Below are 24,142 nucleotides of genomic sequence, written 5' to 3' on the forward strand. Positions count from 1 at the left end.
CATAATTTGTCCACATTACCTCAAATTAATGATTACAGTGGCACATCCAAAATTAGCCTCTTCAGAACAGCACCCTATAAAAAACTCTCCCTTTCAGTAGGCAGGAGTTTTCAACTTAGGAAACACGTTTTTGGACAACATGAATCCATAACAGAAGGAGACAATCTTTACAATGTATTCATTCCACACTGCTATATGGTTAAGTCAACCTAGTTAAAAGTGGAGGATGACAGTGACCTGGTGTGATGGAAAAACACTCTAGCTAGAATCAGTGAGAACAGTTGGCTTAGAAAACGGAGTGATTAAAACTAATTCTAAAAGAAACAGCTCTGGTCTATCCAAAAAAGACACTGTCATACAATGATAACATTTCACATTCTCTAATGTAAAATAAAATGCTTCCTTCATTCCATAGTTTAGATAATAGCTTACGGCTCATTTTCTTTCCATTACTCTGAAAGCCATCTGGCATTCATTTAAAAATAATTTTTCACTACAGGGCTCAAAGAATAAAAAGTTGCAATTTATTTTAAAATACATCATGTATTTCTTTCCAAAAGCCCTTCAAATACTGTTTCACTTCTCTAAACTTGAATCTTAATCACCTCATACTATTTGATGCAATATCACTAATTCAGACAAAAATTAGGTCTGTAAGTACCAGGCACAATGTCCTTCTAGATCACAGCTGAGGGTACTAAGCACAGCAGTAATACAAGCGACATCTTTTAATGTGTATAATCCAATAAAAGATGTAGGAGTAAACTGCCACTGAGCAGTACCACAGGTAAGATGATTGCACAGGAGATACAACAGACACTTGCACCTTGGAGAGAAGGTTTGAGAAGCTGTCCTGGTATTTCACCCTCCTGGGCTGACCACATCTTCCTGCAAACAAAAGTGTACCTGCCCTTCTCTTTCTTTATCAGATCTCATCTCCCTGACTTCCCTCAGGAGTCACCTTTTTTCACCGTAACTTTTTACCAAGCAATTATAAAGACCAAGGGACAACAGGCTGTTAGGGAAAGCAGACAGACTGCCATAGCTTTAGGCCTGACCCAATGCATCTGCCACCATGAAGCTAGGAAGTGTATGGTCATTATATTTCCCTGCGGAGTGTAGCTGTCAGGAAGTAGTGTTTCTTCAAGTATGCACAGCATGCATCTTCAGATAACCTCCACGTCTACGTTTAGTCTAAATCCACCAGCTAACCTGAAGACCTAACATGGGATTTATCTCTTACTACTTAACTGTCTCAGACAGAGGTGTACCCACATTGGAACTAGTTGGTCCTTTTAGGTGTTACAGGAGGGTAGTCGGTGTACTTGTAATGAATGGAGTCATTATGATTTACACCATACTAGTAAATCAGAGAAAGCACAGCCTAAAAGTGCTTATTCCTCTCCACTGACTAAAAGGGGGGCTTAGATGGCAACCTCACTGTCATCAGATACACTGCAAATGCTCCTGAAGTCACATTAGTTGATCAAGCAGAATAAAAACATTATTTTGAACGCTCAGATGTACTCCATCATTTCAAAAATCTTGTGTAATGCCATACTTTGTCCTACAATATTATGCTACATACTTGCTTAAAGTATTATCCCACAAACCATTTTTTTTGTTTTAAATGTTCTCGTTAATCTTCTTCCAACAGCATGAATAATCCAGCTCTAATTCTAAGAAATCTTAAGCTCATTCATTTTCACAGCACATGTGTATGCACATACCAAAATCTGAACTGCAGCCGATAAGCTGTCTAAAGGAAAATCTGGAAGTCCCAATGTAGAAGATTCTTGAGAGCAGAGAGTTGTAGCAAAAGACAGGAGCTGAGAAATTCTGCAAAGGAAAAAATAATTACAGAGTTTTATACATGCCATCTATATTTAAAATACTAAAGCCTAAAAAGTTAAATACAGTATAAGATCAGTATAAGAAGCTGAAACTATCTCTGAGCACAAATAAGTAATGTGTGATTGAAGTTCTAAAGCATTAAGAATTCATTATATGTAGGCTGCATATAAAAAGCTGTTTGAACATACACCCACACATATTAAAAACTTGTTCAGTTCTGGTCTCTAAGTAGTGACAGAGGTTACAAAAATAGCAAGGAATCCTGAAAGGACACCACATTTCTTCATTATTATTTTTTTCTTTTAATTATGAAAAATTACCTCTCTGCAGAAATGTTTGATCCAATTGAATATAATAGTTGGAGATGGTCCTGAAAATAGAACATAAGATCATACGGTAAATTCATTTTGGGGTCATACTGCGGGTCATAGCTCATGATGTATGAGACATATTCTATTTTTTCTCTAATTTAGATATCAACAGTCTACTCATTCCTGGGCAGAGAATTAATTTTACAAATGAAAAGAAATATTATTAAATCTTTCTTTCTTATTGTTTTATGGAAGTTATTTTTCTGCTGCAGCATTCCTTGGCAACTTGAAGCCTGCTTTTCAGGAATTTATTAGGTAGCAGTATGAAAAATGCCATTTAAGATAAATTTATTATTTAGGGATTCTTTTCAGAGGTGAGCTAAGTAAAATAACACCAAAATATTAGCTCTACTCAGTACAGATAATCCAACTTTTCTGTTAGGACACTTACCTTGAAGGGCAGATGATAAACATCTCTAGCTTGAAATCTAGAACGAAGGGGAGGATCCAAAGGGTTACCAGAATATTTAGGTACTGGCAGACCCAACGCTATTACTCGAAAATCTTCACTAACCCGAACAATCTTCCATGCATCTAACTCTGATTTTGTATGTTCCTAAATTAAAATAAAGCAACATGAAGAAAAAAAATACATCATTAAATACTCCTCAAGATTAAGCTGCAAATGAACTAACAATCCTGGTCCTTCAAGCTGAATGTGGTATTGTTCTCCTCTTTCATTCAGAAGGTCTCAAAAGCACTAAACCATTCTGATTTGTGGATCGTAAAAGCAAGGTTCTCCAAGACAAATGTAGGCAGAATGTTTGATTAGGTGCAGCTTTCAGGCTGATAGCACTTTGATCATGGACTGTACAGATAGTCAAAGTTCAGAAGCAATTTTACAACCTTGCTTTCACAAAAAACAGAAAACCAACAGATGAAAACAGTTATTTTATTCTGATACACTAGAAGTGCATTACCATATCCCCCTTGAGAAAACAAACAAACAAACAAACAAAAAACCTATAATTTGCATAAAAAGGTTGCATTTTAAAAATATGCTTTATTGTAAGCAATAACAAAACCAGAACTATCACTAGGCTCCTTCACAAGAATTTGATGTTGTTTATTTCAGCTGTTGTCTTATAAAAGATTTAATGCATACAAAAAATGCACCCTTTAGCTTTTCTGTATCACAGTCAAGTCTTCCTTGAAACTTCCTGCAGATCCAGTTATTTAGTAATTATTCACATAGGAGAAGAGAAAATGGACATTAGCTTATATAATATCATATTCCCCAAACAACAAACCAATAATATTAGATTTAGTATTATAGCAAGAGATTTATTTAATTCATCTATTAGCAGTATGCCTGAGGCACTCATTTTGAAACATTTTATCATTAGGAAAGTGTTAAAAAGGAAAAAAGAAAAGAGGAAGATGCTTTGCATAACTGCAAACAAGTCCTGTCTGAATCTGAATTCTCATTTTCAGTCTTGATCACATTTTAAAAGCTCATTTTCAAATTCAATAATAATGCTTCCAACAATTTTATCTACTGAATAAATACTTCAAATTGTTTTCAGAAAAGGCACAGATCAGACTTGTAACCAGAGATGAGATGTATAAGAAATATCACTATATTTTCAGAAATCTGCTACAATACTAACAGCATCGTAGGCTAGTTCATGTAATCAGGATCAACGAGAAGGCTTATTGCAAATTTCCCTTTTATTTCACCTGGGTCTGAATCATATACTCAACCACAGTTATGTATGATAGACAGAAACATGAGTGAGAAGAGTTCAGACTGTTACAGCAGACCAACAGGCACGTGACTGGAAACTACAGCAAACAGAAAGTAGGATACAGAGTACTAGTGGAAACTTTCTGATGACATGCACTGAGGCCCCCCAAAAGACTGAAATGTATCCACTCAAATTTAAGCAGTGGGACTGAAAGCCTGAAGAAAATGAAAATGGCTAAAGTAGCAACAGCAGCAGACACTAAAATCCTATCAAAAGAAAATTCGCTAACCATTCCCTGTAATTTGGATTGGCTGTTCATGCATACTGTACTAAATTAAAGGTGAGACAGCACTGAGGATTATAGTGTTGCCCACATTCACTGACCTATCTTTTTGTTATTCTAACATTTTAAAAGCTTAGCAACAAGATTATTGCGATGTTGAAGCATTTTCTGAACTTTGTGGGGACGCTTTCTTTTCGCTTTCTGCGATCTCTTTTTACAACTATATTTTGTTTACTCTCAGTTGCTTTTGCATTTAAGAAACATGCAGTCTTCACACAATGTTAACACTGATGACTGCTTTTCATGTGGACAGAGGGGATACAGATTAGAACAATCTTTTAATTGCAACTCGTAAAGGAATATTTGACTTCTCACATAGCTTTCACCCTGCCAATCTCATCCCATAGAACATTCCACATACGTACCGGGTCTGATTTCATGCGTTTCACTTGTAACTACTATCCCCTTCCTAACAGTGCAGGAAAGAATAGGAAGACAAAAATGGAAAATCCAAATGACATTTCCCTACCTGCAGAAGTTTGTCATAACGTTCTGCAGACATGAGAAAGCGACCGTCTTCAAGCTGCATTTCCCTATTCTCCAGCAAATTGTTTAGCACCGGCAAGACGTTCCGCTCAGCCTTCTCCAGACCTTCCAGCACAAGGATTCTGCCTTCTGTGGCTGCACGAACTGCACACTTTTCGAAAACAAAAAACAATGTTGGAGAGAAATAAATATTACGTTTCTCGTGAAATCCTGCTGAAAAAGAATCTGCAGATACTTTGCAAACTTCCCAAATTTTCTCAAGAATCAATAAGATACACAGAAGTTGTGATCATGAAGAATGACAGCCGATTGTCTTAACAGTGCTTTATATTCATGAGCTGGACTTTTATCTTGTAACTGTTACACAGAAAAAAATCAGTTCTGGTGTCTTGTATCAACAGGAAAAAAAAATCAAAATATTGCAGACATTGATATATACTAGGAATACATTAAAATGTAGCATCTTTTATTTTTGATGTCGTATACTATTTTTTCAGGTATTTTAACATCATCCAACAATTCGCAGATAGCTATTTATACAGAATACAGAGCACTGAGGTGGTTGCACACATTTACAATCATATTAAAACGATAAGAAACAAAAAGTTATATATTTATTTGGATTGTTCTGGTTATATACCAGTGTAATTCCATCATCAGTACATTATTTTAGTCTGACATGAACATAAGTCTGTTGAAACCAGGTGTGGGACATAAAATAAAATAATGCTATAAATATTCAGATGTTTTAAAGTATTATAAAATTAAGAAGCTTTAGAATTATATTCCCCGACTGATCATGGTCTTTTCTAAAAACAGAATAAAAACTTAAGACTTTCACTTGTGAATTATTTGGTGCCTTTGGGATGGAAATTTTCTATAGTTCATTTCATGAGTTGTTCATATACGTATGTTTAATTAAACGCTTAATGTACAGCCAACTTGTAAAACTGAACTCTGGTGCTGGTGATTCCACACGACTTCCTTGCAGTAAATGACATTCACTTAAGTAAATTAACTATACTTCATAACTAGCATTCACATTTACTGTACAGTAAAAGATTCTGAAATTTAATGTTTTCTTTTCTATTTTAAATTGGCAGAAATTTAGCCAAATAATAATCGGGCACGTGTAGCTATCAGGCAACGTCAAGAGCAACCGAAGAGTTTTCCTTTGCATTCCTGTTACATTTTAACATAATTTTCAACACACGCACAGTGGCAAATGGGGTTGGAATGAAATTTCTTTCCAGTGTATCTTCTATGAACTCCTACAGATGAACCTTTCATGTGATGCTTTGTATGTATTAAGAAACTTTCATCTAAGACGTAAATTTCTGATGAGTATAATAGATTCAAAGACTGGGACAGAGAGACAGAAGGAAGAAACAAGGAAGAATAATGAAAAGATGCCAAAACACACACACACACAAAAAGAACAAAAATAATTTTGTAAAAATATATGTGTAAAGGACAAAAGGATAAATGTAAGACAGAAACAAAGAACAGTTCAGTGTAACAGAATTGATGCATGGTACAAGGCACATGGCAGAATCAGAGACCTCTTTGAGAAGAGAAAGACAACACAAAATTATAAGACTCACTAATTTAGTTGCCTCTCATGCATAGTATGGATGCATAAACAACTACTGGCAAAATTAGCCATACAGTAAGCTTTTAAATCACAACATCATTATTAAGACGGTATTAACTCCTGCACCTAATCTGGATTAAAGCACACACTACAGAAAAAATGCACTGACATTGTGTACTGTACTTGTACAGTACACATCTCCAGATCAAGTTCCCTTCCCTGACATTTTTTAGTATCAAGCTTCATAATCAGTATCTGAGGAACCTGGAATAACCCCATTAAACAAGCAGTAGTCCTGAGATTGTTTCCCTTCCACTGAATCACTAATTCCTTCCAAAAGCAATCAGCATGTGAATTGATTTTATTGGTTAATTCAGAACATCATACTTTATCGGGCAATACAAAATTCCCCTCTCTTCATCCCATTAATGTTGTATGAAGGACAAATTTTGTACTAACATTCTTCTCTGTAAAGGTCAGTCAAAAATCTGCTCCAACCTGCTTGAATAGAAAACCTGAGTCTCCAGCAACCAGTCCAATATCATGAACAAAGCGCTATTTTGTCTAAACGCACTTTAGGGATACAGCCAGAATATGCTTTAACAAACATCTTATTTGCCAAGTTGGTTGGATTCTGCATATTATACGTCTGTGAAGACTTTATGACCGAGTTTTACTAGCCAGAGGAAAATACACATTCTGTTCATATGGTTTCAAAATATTTTCAGTATCCATAGAATCTTGTTGACTTGCGTTGAGACGTGTATGCTATGGATGAAGGCTTGCTGAATTAACAGGCTTCCACTACCACAGGATCACAGCATGGCTGATGCTGTAAGGGAGCTCTGAAGGATGTCTGCTCCAACCCCCCTGGCTCCAGCAGGTACCCAGCGCAGGGTGCCCAGGGCCCCGTGCAGGCGCCTTGTGCCGCTCTCCCAGGAGGAGCCCCCACAGCGTCCCTGGGCAGCCTGGGCCAGTGCTCAGCCGCCCGCCCAGCACAGAAGTGCTGCCTGGTGCTCAGAGGGAGCCTCCTGCCTGCCCCTTGGTGCCCACTGCCCCTGGCCACCACCAAGCCACTCTCCTGGACTTGTATAATCTGGTATAGGTGTAGACCACAAATATCAGGAAGTATACAACAGGATCTGTGGGTGCTGATCAGTGCTTGCCTAAACATGAGCCAGCAGTGTGCCCAGGTGGCCAAGAAGGCCAACGGCATCCTGGCTTGTATCAGCAATAGTGTAGGCAACAGGACCAGGGAGGTGACTGACCCCCTGTACTCAGCTCTGGTGAGGCCGCACCGTGAGTGCTGTGTTCGGCTTTGGGCCCCTCACTGCAAGAAGGACATCGAGGGCCTGAAGTGTGTCCAGAGCAGGGCTACAAAGCTGGTGAGGGGCCTGGAGCACGAGTCCTGTGAGGAGCAGCTGGGGGAGCTGGGGGTGTTTGGTCTGGGAAGAGGAGGCTCAGGGGAGACCTCATTGCTCTCTACAACTACCTGAAAGGAAGGGGTGGGGAGCTGGGGGTCGGCCTCTTCTCACAGGTAACCAGTGATAGGACCAGAGGGAATGGCCTCAAGTTGTGTCAGGGGAGGTTCAGGTTGGCAATGAGGAGACATTTCTGCTCAGAAAGAGCAGTCAGGCACTGGGACGGGTTGCCCAGGGAGGTGGTGGAGTCACTGGCCCTGCAGGTGTTCAAGGAAAGGCTGGACGTGGTGCTTAGGGACATGGTTTAGTGGGTGATAGTGGTAGTAGGGCAATGATTGGACCAGATGATCTTGGAGGTTTTTTCCAACCTTAATGATTCTATGATTAACTTCAAGAAAGAAGGTGTTCTCCTCTAGCTCTCACAGTCTTGAAAAGCAGCCTAGTACACTGTCTTTCCTGCTGCTCATCAGTTGAAAGGTTTAACATTTTAAAAAAGTAAACAGATTCCTGAGCTTGGAAACTATTCAAAGTTTTTATTTAAAATTATGTTGCTCAGTACAATACTTCAAAAGGGATGCTACGGCTTGTAAAAGGTACATACAGGTAGCCAAAAACGATCAGCTTCAGGAATGGCTGAGTGCACAACCATGCTTCTTCACTTCTTAATCAAAGAATCCCCATGACAACAATAGCATCAACATCATCGTCATCTGGGTGCTAATTTACTGTGATGGTTTTTGTTGTTGTGTTGTTTTGCTTTAAACAAACTGGGCTTCTCATGTATTTTTAAAGCATATCCGAAATACTGGAAACTGTTCACCAAAGTATAATGAAATAAATACACAACTTATCTACCTCTAAGGACCTTCTGAAAGGCACTATTAACATTAGAAAGCATAAGGTCTGCTCTTAAGACCAAAATGGCTGCAGATCTCTGGCTAAGCTACGATATTTATGCATTCTATTTGGTAATGACTAATAAATTTCTGCAATAAGCTAGGCATACTACAAGGCATCTTCTGAATCAGTATTTCAGTTTTATCTGGGTATTGATGGATTGGTTTGGAAACTAAAATGCATAACAAATAAGAAGAAGGAAAATAAGTTTGCAATCTGTCACGGAAAATCATTTTTTGAAAGATGCTTCCAAGAAACTCATCTTCGTAATTCTATAATGAAAACCCAGAAATAGCTGTGCTGTCTCACTCTCTCACTAGCCTCATTTTTTCAAAACGTTTAATATAAAATATAATTTGACAGAGGGGGGTTATATTATGCAGCCGCGATGGTAAACCTGAGATAAAAAGTATTAATTCTTGCTAAAAGGCTGAGAGGGATTTGTTAAATGCTTATCTTCAGATTTACTGTAACTGCAGCCAGGGACTATTTTGCTCATCAGATGAAGAAACAAGCTCACTGCCGCCCACCAGTGCCCCTATAGATCTGAAAGGATGGTTACCTGGATACCTGCACCAGGGAATACGTGCACTTGTAACAGAGTGAGTTTCTTCTCTGAGAGCAGAAACCTATAATATAGTGTTGCTCTCATAGCAATGGCCTTGTGCAACAAATATGTAATGGAGATTGCTCACCCTGGTTTCATTCTGCACCCACAAAAATATATTTTTATCCTTAAAGGCGGAAATGCCTTAGAAACTAAACAACACTAAACAGGGTTTCACAGTCTTTTGCACAACTGAGCTCTTCCGCTTGAGCGGTGACAACTGCAGGAACCCCTCTCATGACATAAATCACAGTGTATAAGCACATGAACAAGCTTCAACAACATCAGAAAGGGAGGAAGGACAGAAAATAGCTCAACATAATGCACATGCTGAACTGCACAAACACCAGAGAAATATGGACAGTTTTGCAAAACTAACCAAAATAGTTTGCAAGAGCATAAGAATTTTAACGGTGTTGTTTGAAATACCACCACTGAAATCTGTTAAGTTTTTCCTCAAGAAAATGCATACAATAAAATCAGAAAATTCTGGTCACTCCAAAATCAGTGAGGAAGATTTTGAGTGGAGCTATAAGTGGTTTTACTTTTTCAGACTTGTGCATCTTTTTGAATAAAATGTACAAGCTATGTTTCAGAACTGTATTCCAAAAATGCTACTAAAAATTGATGAGCAGTAATTAGTAATTAAAGTGTCTCTTTTTCCAGGAGCTACCTGGAGATACTTTTTTAATATTTGTTTTTTAGAAGATGAGTGCCCTTTCTCTGAAAACTGGATCCCTGTAATGACATCTCAAGCCCAACAACAAATATTACAGCATGGAAAAAATATCAGAGTAAGTACCTCAGTGAACAAGAGAATTGAAGAGGTAAGGTTTCCCTACATCTGCAGCCTGCTTTTCAGATGTCCCTTCCAGTGTAGTATCTTGTTCCCTCCACCCGCACAACATCCCACACAAACTCATCTACCAAGATCTTTCCATTCACTCCTGTATCTCACACACATTCCGACAATGCTATGTCCAGATGTCTCTTATGGTTAAAAAAAAAATAAAAATCTTTAGCTGCCATCTGGTAAAGACAACACTAAAATCTGTCTGGTTTTGAGCTAACATGATGCTGCCTGGCTGCAGCAGGCTAACACAACTTAAACTACTAAATTCATGGTGCAGCAATGGGGGGCGGGCATTGATTTGAGTCCCTGTAACCTACCAAACTAACAAATGCCACCAAACTGAGACAAAATTAGTATCTTCTAAATTTTGTTCCATGGGTTAAATATAAAAAAAATCAAAACTTTCCGATGTAAATCATTAAAACTAACCAACAGCTAAAGGATATCGAGAAAAGAAATGGCAAGGATACAGAATGGATTACACGATAAGCTTTTCTTCCTTGTTTTACTGGGCAAGGAAGAGGGTATTGCCCAAGACTCGTAATTCTCTGAAAATGACTCAGGTTACTCATTTAAGGAGACATGGAACTAATGGAACTAATCAGATCATCAAGTTCTCTGTAATACTTGTATGGAAATAGCAAGAAATTATCTACAAATTTAGATAGAGTCTAAAGATAGATGTACAGACAGATGTCAAGATCAGTGAAGCATATAAAGTTGTCACCTATTGGGGAATCTACTTTACTAGATTTTAAAAATATCTGGAGGTTAAACAGCATGTCTAATGGTATGCCTCTAACAAAGAATATCATTTAATAGATTTGTTCACTTTTTAGAACGCTTAAGTCCTTCGTTACTATTTTCCCTCAGGAGTTCAGCAAACAGGAAAGCAGTTGAGCAACACTGAGATGGATGAGTACTTAATGAAGTAACAAAATAATTCCTCCAAAATAAAAATATTGACAAAAATCTAGCAGTGAAAAGAAGGGCTAATAAAGACCACATTCAAACGATTTCAAGGCAATAATGCCAAACTTATTAGAAAAACTTAGTTACCTTTTTCTTTAAATATTTGGAAAATCTGGTGTTAGTTCTTTAAAGTAACATTTAATTGAAAAAAAAACAACATACCAAATGCATAATGACATTCAAAGATGAGATTCAAAACAGACCTACTATTCATCTGAGAATGTCTATTCTATTTTTTGTTACAATTTTTCCCACTTTGCAGAATATGATAAACTATTGTTTTGAGCATAACAATTTAGACCACAAATATACTGAGTTATATATGTTCAAAACATGATGTTTGTGTTTTATTTAAAAACAATAAAGTAGTAATTAATGTGGTTATTCAAACAAAAAAAAGTACCTGAGGAACCAAATCATTCAAATATTTTCTTCATCTGTAGTGGGGGGCTATATCATCATTCTTCAGTCTACCTCCCCCGCTGTGACAATTGAGTGTTTTCTTTTTCTCCTCTGAGGCTAGGAAAATTACTGGGTAGACTGCACTTGTTTTTAATAATACTGCTATTTACTCGTTAAAAAAAGAAAAAAAAGACAATTCACAGTATACCATAGCACTATCAGCCAGGCTGGTTTGTATTGAAAAAGGGACTTGAGATGTCCAAGGTAGAAATGTTTTAGTGAGGAAGAATGGCCTGAACTAGTCAACACCTCATTCACAGTTCAATCCCATAAGACAGAAGGAAAAGCAACTAAAAAGGAACAATCTGCATTCAATGGAAGTTCAGACCACAAAACTAAGCTACAGTTTACTCTAGGAAATGAAGCAACATATGATAAAATCGTAAATAATGTTAACGTGACAAGAATTGGAGCAATCTTTTATTTCTTAGTCATTGATTTTTAGCTTCCTCCACTTTTTTTTTTTTTTTTTTTTTGAACTACCACAGATCAAGTGATCTGCTTTATTTCCATCACTTCTTCCGCTAACACTACAGCAGGCGTTTTTGAAGCTGTGACTGCAAACCATATTTCTAAGAGAATAGGTCACTACTTAGACAGGATCTGGTCCTTTTAGCCAATTTACACCAGGTTCATTAGGATAACAGTAAGTCTACATCAGGAACATCGAAGAGCTTGCATGTTGGGCAGAGAGAATGCCCAAGAGCAAACAATCTGAGTTTCTGAAAGGATTTGCCAGTGCAATTATCTACAAACAAAGAAACCTAGTGTTTTTTTTTTTTTATCTTCATTCTATATGACACTTGTCTTCTGGATAGTAATAAGTGAGATGAGTTGTTTAATTTTTTCTGTCTGACAAGTAGCTGAATAAAAAGGAAAACTAAGTACTTCACAGATATCTAAGAAGTGATAAAGGTACTGTCACTGGAAAATCACTTTGATTCACAGCACTACTCATCAAATCCACGTTGCCTGTGAATGCTATGACCCCACATATTACAAAGTGTATGTATGTTCGTGCATCGTAGAAACACTAGCTGAAAAGGAAATGGAATATGCACGTAACAGACACAAACACAAGAAAAAATAAATCTCACACCTTAGATTTTAACCTATAAGGAATTATAAATATACAATCCTAATATTTCTTACACTACATCACAGCCATTTATCTCATATGGCTTCTACATCAAATACCGGATTCTTAACTGCTAACCCAACAGGTCCAGTTAAATGATGGCTTCAACCAAATACTGTTGGTTCCTACCTAGTATTTCTCTGTTTTCTCTGCAGTGCTGGTCAGAAGAAGAAAATTACTAGTAACATTCATACATCTGGAGCATTGCATTCCAAGGTAGTAAGTTAACAAATCACAAAATTAGAGTTTGCATTCACTGCATTTTTTTTAAAAAACAGATGAATCATTCTTGCCCATCTCTTTGCTAGAGTATAAAAAGAGTTTTTGTGATATGTTTATACCTATATATACATATAAATGTATCTACACGCACACATAGGCACAAATGTGACTATAGTTTCAAAAAATTAATCTCACATCTTACTTTTGTTTATTTATTTATATTATCTTTCTGATCTCTTTTGATTAAAAGAAACCAAACTCAATTCTGTGTAGTGCTACTCCAGGGGGTTTTATGTCATGTTCATTTTTCAGACAGGATAATTTAAGCTGTCATTTCTGTTACTCTGGATGTTTAATTGATTACTACATCAAGTCTCTCAAGTCATAGCAGAAGATCACTTTTCTGGTATCTTGACAATCAATTTTGCATTTTATCATTGTATAATCTAAGACGCTGGTACAGTGGGGGATGCAAAGCTATTCTGTCATAATGAGTATGCTCATTTAGTTCAAAGATACATCAATACTGAGCCTAACTCTTTGTATACACAGAAAAGGCCACAATATACATACTTATCCATTCAGTGTGTGCAGCTTAATTAGCAAATATTCAAAATGACATTATATTTTAATTTTTCAGCATATGACCATATAATGCTTTTCCACTTATTTGATCCTCAGCTAGTTTAACTATGCTAAATGGAAAAGATTGTGCATATAACCAAGTGTTCTGTGTTTGGGAAGCGTGTTTCATTTAATACAAAAGCTGGAAGATGCAGGGTAAACAAACCAGGCATTCCAGGCAATACAGTCTGTGGCACAGTCCTGGAGTGACACACCTCTCAAGCACAAAGTGGCTTAGGTTCTCTCCCAATTGCACCCACTGCATTCTTCTAGTGTAGGATTTCCTTAGTTGCAGCAATTAAAAATATAGGAGGCTGTAGTAATAAGATTTTAAACCAGAGGTGTGGCTTCTACAGCAGTACACACATGATAAAAAGCAAAACTGAATCAAAAATGGCAAAAAAAAGGTCAAATATCAAATTAATTCCGTGAATTTTGAAAACAGGATAGACTGAAATAAGAATCTCCACACTGGTTCAATCAAGTGGGTGGCTCACGTACAAAGAGCTAAAGAAACAGAAAGCTACAGTGCAAGACCAGCTGTTTTATCAATAACTAAATGTGAAACTGCCATTTAAATATTTAAGCAATAAAAAGTAATCCAACTAACTATATGAACATAGCTAACCCATGCAATAAGTTACAGAACAAAGTCAAGAGGTTACATACTGTTTCAGTAAAAGCAATAATGTAATTTCTGTGTCTTTTAACAGCCAATTAACAGACAAAAAACAAAATTAGTGGTCTATGGTAAAGACAAGAAAACAGAACTTTCTGTCAGTATTTGAATGAAAACAAATAATTCACCATTACCCTATTTTAAATCCTTTATTTTACACAATTGCAATTGGGAATGAATTTCATAATTCAAAGTTTTCCTTTATTTTAATGGTGCCTAGTCATTCATTTGGTTTTCCTTATTTTTGATTTTGAAATGTGTATATATACAAATACATATTTTTCTTATGAGATCTCTCTTCTAACTTTATAACTCCAGAAATTCTCCCATTTGATTCACTCCAGCACTAACAAATGCTGATTTGTGGAGATTTGTGATGCGCTAGCCCTTCAATATATACACGTCAATGCAGAACTTCAGTCGCTGCCCTTGAGTCACCATCTTCCAAATCTATCTGAAATAACTACTGCCATCACATTCAGTAACTTCTTGTTAAAATAAATCAGATGTTTTGAAACGTCTGAGATACGCGTTTACGCTATTTAATCTATCCCTATTAAATGCAGAGCTATAAACAACCATAATCCCTTAACAATCACTCACGGACAACTCTGCAAACCTTTGTGGGCCTGCAAACCTGATGATTCACTGCATTAAATTTATTTCTGGTAACAAGATGCCAGCTTTCATTACGATATATTATCATTCAAGGTGTAAGATAACTACATTATTACACTGTGACTTGCAGGCAAAGAGGCTCATCTATCTCAGACAACTAACAGCTACGTTTTATTTGAGCCACAGAATTCACACAGAGGACATTCTGGAAAAGAAGACTTTTAAGCTTTGCTGTCTTCTCTTTGGTGTCATGAGCAGCTAGAATGCAATTCCACAGGAAAGGAAATGGTGTATTACTCTGAAAAGCATAGCTTGTATCTTCAGTCTCTTGTGTAAGTTCACCTTTTCTTTAGCTCTTCTATGGCAATGGAAACAATCCAAGCTCGTTCAGGAGTAACTTTTTAAAGCTACCAACTGTTACCTTCTTTGTCTTGAAACCATTTGTGGTCTGTGGTTTAAAGAAAAGTAGTGTCTAGCTTCTGTAATGCTTTGAATTGGTAATTGCCACCTGAAAACCTTCAAATTATTAAATGAACTAAAATTCAACCTCTGTGTAACCTGTAAAACTTTATTCCCTGATATTACTAAGATATAACTAGATCTGTGATGGTTCTAAATAAAGCTACGTACCATACTTTATGTATCTTTAATTAAAATGGAGGGCTAGAAAACTTCAGCTAGAACATCACTATCAGGTACGTGTTTCATGTTTCTAGTATTTAAAATGTATTCATCTAAATATCAATGATTTACTTTCCCCTCAGAACTTAAAGATCCATAAGATTATTATGTGTGGTGAGTGTCTTACGAGCTGAAGATTCCTACTGAAGATTCTTACATGATTCCTACTGGTTTACTTGGTATCTTGCTAAAAGAAAATCCTAGTCTGAAATGCTATGCTGGATTCTGGTAAAAGCCTTTTAACTACAAATGTCCAACAGATAGAAGGAGATCGGTAATCTTAGGCCTTTACCTTAGAAAGATAATCTTTACAGAGTGTTCTTACTGAAGTGAGGTAATTCAAAACAGCTTGTACAAAGCGAAGCAAACAACTTCATATTTACATTGGGATACAAATCTTCACACAAATACACAGTTAACAGATTATCTCACATCTTGCTGAGGTTTGTAAGGTCCGTAAAACAGTGGCTTGTATAAATTTGAAATTAACTAATACTTTTACCCTGAGGAAAAATTTACTTGAACTATCCTGTAGTAAACACGAGAGTAAGACTGTCCATAACAGCAGTTAGTCATGGAGCTCATATTAGTTACTGAGTTAACCCCCCAGTTTGCACGAATGAACTCATCCTCTGGTAAATGAGAAGTCATTTATAGCCCTAATTCACAGTGCAGTACTTTAAATTATCTCATATTGCGCAACCCTCGTATTTCCAGATAACCATGAAATAATTTGAAGTCCCAGAAGTAACTAAAAAAAGTTGTTATCCTTCAATCTGAGGATCGTCCGTCATTCATAGTCATTTTATTGTGGTTTCATTAAAATCTACTTAAACGTTGGTGGTGCTGAGAAAGATCTATGTGATTTCTATTTTTATGTCTTTTTAGAAAGGGGAAAATATTTCTTTAACAGAGAATAGATCTTCTATGCTTGCTTTCCTCTTCTGCTCCCATCTTACTTTCCACCCACAAATCACTCATATGATGGTGATATCATTAGCCTCTATAGTACTAACAACAGAAAACTTCTTTAGATAACACATTTAAATTCACACTACATAAGAGAAACTGACTCGCTCTAATGATTTAGGCACCTAACTTGTATACAAATATTAGGTATCTAGGAAGATGGACATTCTAAACAAAGTATATATTTTACCTGCATAATCAAAAGGGAGACGTGACATTGATAAGAGACAGAAATAAAGACATTTCTCTTTGACAAACAGAAATCTTCCCTAACCTAAGTCACTCTGTGGTTGTACTAAATGAGCTGATGAGTTGGGGAAATACTGATAGCAGGAGTACTTAAATTATCATTTCAGTCTAGATCAGAAGTGAGCTTCTGAATCAAGTCTCTATTTACTGTGCTTGGGTTTCACAACACAAAGCAGTCTTAACATACATGAACTAGACTCTTTCAATTAAACTAGATCAAAAGATTTATTTTAGAAATACATCTGACGTGCTACAGCTGTTAGGTAAGAGATATACCAAGAGAAGTGCTTGTGAAACAACAGCCTAGCTTGCACAGAATAGATTTCAGTGCTTGTTATTGAAGCACATGAAAAAAACAGGCTCCCTAATTCAACCTAAATAAAAGAAGACAGCCCTGTGTTACTCCTACAAGAGAGAGTAATCTTGGACTTTGGTAAAGGTAACATTTTCACTAACAACAAGATCAAGAGCGTTATATGAGACTTTCTAACTACATCAGAAACACATCAGTCATTTTGTAAAACATATAATAAGGTCTCATCATTTAAATCGTTATTTCCTTCAAACTAGTTGCAAACAAAAATTCAGTGGTGCACGACTGCAACTTGCCTGGTCGAGATAAAAAGCACTGCCATCTCGGATCTCTCGTCGCTGTTTGAGGTCTGTTTCTGTGGTGTCTCTTGACAGCGCAATATATTCAACCTCCCGCTTTGTTAGTTCCTATGGACAACATTCAGAGGTTATTACAAAAATAAAACTGTAAGCGCAGTAAGTGAGCTATAACAATAGGCCTAATGGTGTAATTGTACAAAAGAGCTCTAGGCAGCAGCACGGTGATCTGAAATAACTCTGAACAAAATCTAATATCTCTTATTTTTAAAATGTTTACAGTGTGTTCTGCCTCAAACAAAATGGCCTGAATTTCTGCTCAATAAAATTTATTTTCCCCAAACCTGTTCTAAAAATATAATAACCAGCTATATAGCTGTTCAACTGAACATCTATAAAGTCCTCTAAGCTAATTTTCTGGATGCTGAAAAACAATCAGCATCTGCAAGTCATGAATAGAAATCAGAAGATTTCCATAAATCTCAAAAGCTTCAATTCTATTACTGCTCAGTAATACTTGTACTGTTACATGGGTGTGATTATTACCTGCACATACTTTGTCAATACACTGATGTGTGATATTGTTCTCATCCCATCTGCCCTTAGTATCACACCACGAAGTTTACTTCTGTAAAATCATAGTCTGTTTCAAAATGGTGAATCTTCAATCTTCAGATTATTTTTTTTTTTTTTAATTTTGACTCAGTAGGAGCTATACTTAGATTTTTCTACCTTAAAGCAAAAACAAACAAACAGAACACAACACACATTTATACCCAATGTTCCTGCTACTTCTATATCTGGGATACCATATATTCTGCTAGGAAACAGATTCATGCTGAAATACCCTTAGCCCTTACCACTCAGCTAAAGGTATAAGAAACAGATCTCTCTTTAGAGACAGCTTTTAATTATAGTTGTTAAAAAAAAAAAAAGGCAAAAATATGAAAAAAACAGAACTACTTCATTTTCATTTTTTCTGTACCTGCTAGGTTACAAAGCCACCGATCCCTCTATAATGCAGGTAGGTACAATCTTTTTTTGTTGTTATGAGTAATATGAAAACAAAAAAAAAAGGGGGGGGGGGCACCTCCGTTTGTGATCCTTCTGCCCAACCAGAGTCTGGACAGAGCTTATGGCAGAAAAAACCCGACCCACATCATCTTTTGGGACAGACAGCTGCTCCCCTTCCCGATCATTTAAGGGCACCAGTGACTTAAATGTGAAATCTTGCACATGGTGCTGCCATGGTTCATGCAGATGGATGTAGGCAAGCGCTTCCCACATTCCATGAGCGGATCATACACGCGTCTCCTCTTCCTAATCACTCATGATAACTGTTCCCAAATGTTACTCAGAACACTCCTCTCCTAAATCCTTTCCTTCATTTCTTTTTTTATACAATGAAGCAAAAACGATTTGTTGTCTGTAACAGCAGGCAGATAACTTAATCTAACATACATAATGCCTAGAACAAACTGTTTCTCCATTTGTGATAGCATATGGTAACACAGTTTTCCAACTATTTTTTTTCCCCTGGAGTTTAGACAGAAAAATATGTATTAAAATGTCTGTACTTTCTATTCATCTAAAACAAACTAAACTCCAGAAAGCATGTTTATGGAAAAAGTTATTTACCTTCTAGAACTGCTTGCTGTTAAGACTTTCTAACCAGAGTTTGGCTAGAGCATCTAACTGACATGAATGACTATTTCTCCATGAATTTAAACCAACATACATACCAGATACTGCATGGCAATAGATCGCCGGAGGGGCCCAGGAGGACCAATAAGGAAGACATCTTGGCCGAGAAGATCTTTCTGCATTATCCATCTTAAATGCTGTATCACAGACTGGGCCAAAGAATCCGTCACTTGGAAAGAAAAATAAAGATAAGAACATATTTAATTCCAAACGTGTTAGATACCTGGCCATTTATACATCTTTTTGTTCTTATCTCCAAAACAAAAACAAAGACATAAATATGTGTCACCCTAAAGCTAGATAACTGAAGAGCCAGGGATTCCACTCACAGTTTGTATTGTTTACGTCAGTTTTATCAGTTTTATTAGTTTACATTTACTACTTAGTTTACATCACAGTTGATATACCTATCTTACCCACTGCCTTTCTCTCTGCACAACTTCCCCCTTTAAAAAAGTAAAAATAAAACAAAAAAGTTGTTGATCCTCATTTCACACTGAGCTCATCAATGCAAAGACTTGTCAGCATCAGTTTTGTATAATAAAGACAAGCTATTAATGATTTGTAAAAGGCTCATCCAACCTATAACCCAATGCTTCTGTGAATCATGAACTTCAAAAAAGCAAATACTCCGCTTGCATCACATTAAATAGATTAAATATATCCTGAAAATTAACTTGCTACTTCCTTAAAAGACAACTGCACTCCTGCTTACATTACACGTCTCAGGAATGAGCAAAAAGCACTAACTAGCACGGGAGGAGAGCAAGAACACAAGCAAGCCAGGAGGGAGGTTTATTTATGCCTGTGTATATATGGTTGCTTTCAGAACAATCTGACAAGAGCAATGATGGGGTTTGAAGCTAGGGCTTCGAGGGTGGCGCCTGGGATGCTGTAGATGCATCTGAAGTGCAATGAGAAAGAAGCAGAAGATGAAATCTTCAAATTAATCATTGTTTGTTTACCTTTTTTTCAATGTTGCTGCTGGTTGCAATTAGAAGCCAAATTTTTAAGAAGCAAGCTTTGGTTTTACATTAGCTTTCCTGAGGCAGGGGAAAGGGCAAAGTTAAAAGACGGCAAGCAATAGTGACCTTCGACTCATGAGGTTTCAAATTCACTTCTATGTTTTTGTGAATCAGAACCAAAATTCATTTTTGTATAACCATGGAAAAAGTACAAAGATTTTATGAGGTTTAAGTAGGATTCTTCAAGCATAAGGGTGACAAAGGAAAACTTTATCAAACATTTTAAGTGAAGACATTGATCTGTCACTCAGGAAAACCACTAGAAATCCTCTCCCACTCCCAGTGAAATCTACCATATCCTTACCACCAATATGAACAGAAATAACACACACATAAACAAGCAATCCATGTGTTAAGATTATCACCTTAATTCTAAATAAACATTTCAGGTTGTTTTGTTTTTAAACAGCTGTCACTAACCTGCACAGGATTATTGAACATCCTGTTCTCTCTTATGTCGGTGTGGTAAAATTTTATGAATGTAAGAATACTTTCTTCTTCTCTCTGCAATACTGTTTTTCCCCAAAACTATGCACATCACGTGCACCATAGGCCAAATGCAAATAGGTGCCTCACAGAGAACATCATATTCCTTTGTTAAATTCTCCGAAAATTAAGGAAGTTCTTATTATCTATATTTCTCACGAAATAAAGGCTAATGGAGCACATTAGAACTGCTCTGTCCAAATTTTGCTGCTTTAGAAGTATGGTAATTTGAAAAGCACCACACAAATAAGTGTTTTATTAAAGGTACCATTAAAATTGCAATCAGATCTCACTGAGAAGGCACGTTCATTATTACTTCTACCTGTTGTATGAATACACCGTGCATGCCTCTAGGGCATTTTTGTAGCAGCTGTTATAAAAAAAAAAGGTTACATTACCTAAATTGGACAAATAAGCTTGCAAATCTTACTGAAACACTGAATTCTTTCATGTCAAGAGTCATGCATTGGAAGCATTGACAGAGCATGACAACAAACGCCTCTGGTGTATTTCCCATTAATACGTGTAGCTATCTTTTTTATTTTTAGGATGGCCTCAGGAAAAAACTCGGGTCAAGCTTAAAAGCGGCACCATAAATAGAAACAGGATTTAAGAACGTTCAGCAGCATCTGCAAGACAAACTGGCGTGTAAAAGAGAGCATAAGCACACAGCATTCAAAATCTAAGTCTCAGGAACATGACCACCCCCCTGCAAACATTAATGCATTTCGGTGCACTTATATTCTCTTGGTTAAACAGCACAAATGTGCTCTGAAATATAAATATGCAAAATGCCACTTTAAAAATAAAAAATCAATTGTGCTTTCCTAACCTTGCTTTTGGGTAAAAAGTCACAAAAGACAGAATGCCTCATTGATACAGTTAATAGGAAGTAGTTTCATTGCTTCTTCATTCAAATCATTCTTCACATATACAGGTTACAGCTGAATCAATCATAATACGTTTTTAATACGTTTCACACCACCAGCACACTGCCCATTTGCAAACTCACTCAAAGGAAGTCTGCTAGGAATAATGCCGGGAATTCAAAGAAAGCATTTCCTAAAGTGATCTTCCATGACAGCAGCTTCCACTTTTCATTTCCTTCTACTCTGACGTACAATATCTGTACGTCTCCAATATATTAACCCTACTTCAATTTTCCAGTTATTTCCTTCTAAAATCAGGAAAATATAAAATTTCCTTTGCGCATACAGTCTATACTGCATAAACTATTTCCAAAGTACAGAGCACATTTCTAAAGAAACATCAGATGTACACATGCAGTACCTTATATTATTTCTATATATTTAGATTACTTTTACTGTGGTATCTGCATTGCAAAGCTTTTCAGTCTAATACAACTTGAAAGAAACTCTCTCTGTTCAAGTGCTCGATGTTAACTTTACTGCAAGAGGCACATAATCATTCTCTATGACATTTCGAAGACAAGGCAAATTAGCTGAAAAAAGCATCAGCATGTATATTACAGCAGTTTTTATTAATTATCCCATGAGTCAGATAACATCTAATGCAAACGGGGTTTGCACAAGCTGTTTAGTGGCACTCTGCTGATTTGCACTAGCTGAGTAGCTGGCCCCATACTCTTAATCTGCAGGGTGGTGCGTAGGAAGCCTCTACAGCGTATTCTCAAAGACGCCATCTGGCACATGCAGAAGAGTAGTCAGTGCTACAGTTTGCTATTCCTATGCATTGAGGATGGCCGGGGAAAGAAATGGCATTATACCACTGCTTCACGTGTGGTAAGAAGAACAACACCTAGCAGAATCTGCACAAAGATTTTGTAAAGTGAGCAGCTAAAGTGGAATTGAGAAGCCCCCAAATAAAGGAAATGTTTTAGACAGATTTTGCAGGAAATGCAGCAGCTGCTGTTGTTGTTTGATCCACAAATCAGCTTTTGATAAAACCAAGACTGAAATGGCTATGCTAGCCTCGGAAATTTTCCAGTTCACTCATACTTGAATTCTTGGCATATGCTACACTCGCTGAAGCCGTAAGATTCACTGGAGATAGCAGACAGTATCTGCTGGCAAGTTGTTGTGTCCCACCTACAGAAGAAATCCCATAAATGACAGAAACACCTACCTCTTCCCACTGCTCAGATAGAGACATAAATAAACCAATTTCCAAGAATATCTATTCCAGATGTGATGCATAATATGTTAGAGCTCATGTCCCTGGATGACTCTGGTTTGGTGAATCACAAAATAGCCAACAGGCACTTAGAAGACACCAGTGTGCACCATTTGAACAGAATAAAAAAAGACCACTGCATACCCAAACCTTTGCTATAGCACATGTTGAGAGTTCAAGAACGGTTCTTCTTTTTCAGGAGATGCACAAGTTCATGAGAGGAAAAAGATCTCCTTCTCTTCAGGTTCCTGCAGTTTACACAGCCATTTGCAGCACATCCAGTGTAGGGGGGTGGTTACTCTAAAATATGGTGGAAGAAGCAGGGGACAAGAAGGAAGGTCTTTGTCTAAAACATAAACATATTTTTTAAAAGGAAAATAGTCAAAGATGCATTTCACAACTTTGTCATTTAGAAGGAGCATAAAGGAAGAGTATGCGGTACCCAGCACACTGAAGAAGGCAGGGTGGCTGAGCCGAAGAGAAAGGCTCTCATGTGTGGCCTGCTTTCAGCTGCTTTCATTTAGCACTTTACAAGGAAAACACTGCTGCTCTTCCAATTTTACGCTGCTGCAATAAACCCAAGGAGTTTTCAAAGCCTCACAATGCGGCTGCATCACAGTCAGTTTTCATTGGAATACTATTTTTCCTCGTAAACTTTTCATGGAAACGGCCTTCATTCCAACAATTTTTGTTCTTGCGGTGGAAGAGAAACAAGTTGGGAGTCTTTGCAGGGGCTTGGAAAGGGGGAAGTTACCTCCCTGGATAAGACTGTAAACCTATTTATCATTAATTCCTCTGAGCTGACTGCTTCACGGGAATGTGTAAGATCTACATAGGCAGATCATTGTCTCCATTTGAGTATAAATGAAAAGGGAATATAAAGGAATCATGTAAAATCAAACATCTTTATCGAAAGAACACTGAATGGGATTCAAAAGATTAAGTTTCTCTTAGTGACATACAAACATGCACTACCTGAAAGGAAGGGGTGGGGAGCTGGGGGTCGGCCTCTTCGCACAGGTAACCAGTGACAGGACCAGAGGGAATGGCCTCAAGTTGCAGCAGGGGAGGTTCAGGTTGGAAATGAGGAGACATTTCTGCTCAGAAAGAGCTGTCAGGCACTGGGACAGGTTGCCCAGGGAGGTGGTGGAGTCACCGTCCCTGGGGCTGTTCACAGAAAGGTTGGACATGGTGCTTAGGGACATGGTTTAATGGGTGGCACTGGTAGTAGGGGGATGGTTGGACCTTGGAAGGGTTTTCCAAACTTAATGGTTCTGTGGTTCTATAAATGAAACTTTTCTTAGCTGGATGTACAATTTGTCAGAAAATACACAGCCAGAGCAGTTATCTGTAGCTCAGTGTCCAGCTTGAGGACCATATCATGTCTGCTTTTGAGTGCAAGAGCTCAATCCAGCATGGATACATTCAAGTAATTC

General features: G+C 37.2%; 1 protein-coding gene across 1 annotated transcript in view; it reads right to left on the minus strand.

Annotated features, from left to right (window-relative positions):
• Positions 1–24,142, minus strand: part of VWA8 (von Willebrand factor A domain containing 8) — a 192,823-nt gene that overhangs the window by 153,721 nt on the left and 14,960 nt on the right. The window contains exons 3-8 of the mRNA XM_032186011.1: positions 19,080–19,210; positions 17,338–17,448; positions 4,726–4,893; positions 2,617–2,781; positions 2,175–2,224; positions 1,731–1,839 (exon numbers count right to left, since the gene is read on the minus strand). Coding sequence (XP_032041902.1) covers positions 1,731–1,839; positions 2,175–2,224; positions 2,617–2,781; positions 4,726–4,893; positions 17,338–17,448; positions 19,080–19,210 — 734 coding nt within the window. The remainder of the gene's footprint in view (positions 1–1,730; positions 1,840–2,174; positions 2,225–2,616; positions 2,782–4,725; positions 4,894–17,337; positions 17,449–19,079; positions 19,211–24,142) is intronic.

Source organism: Aythya fuligula, chromosome 1 (genome assembly GCF_009819795.1).
Source record: "Aythya fuligula isolate bAytFul2 chromosome 1, bAytFul2.pri, whole genome shotgun sequence".
NCBI lineage: Eukaryota > Metazoa > Chordata > Aves > Anseriformes > Anatidae > Aythya > Aythya fuligula.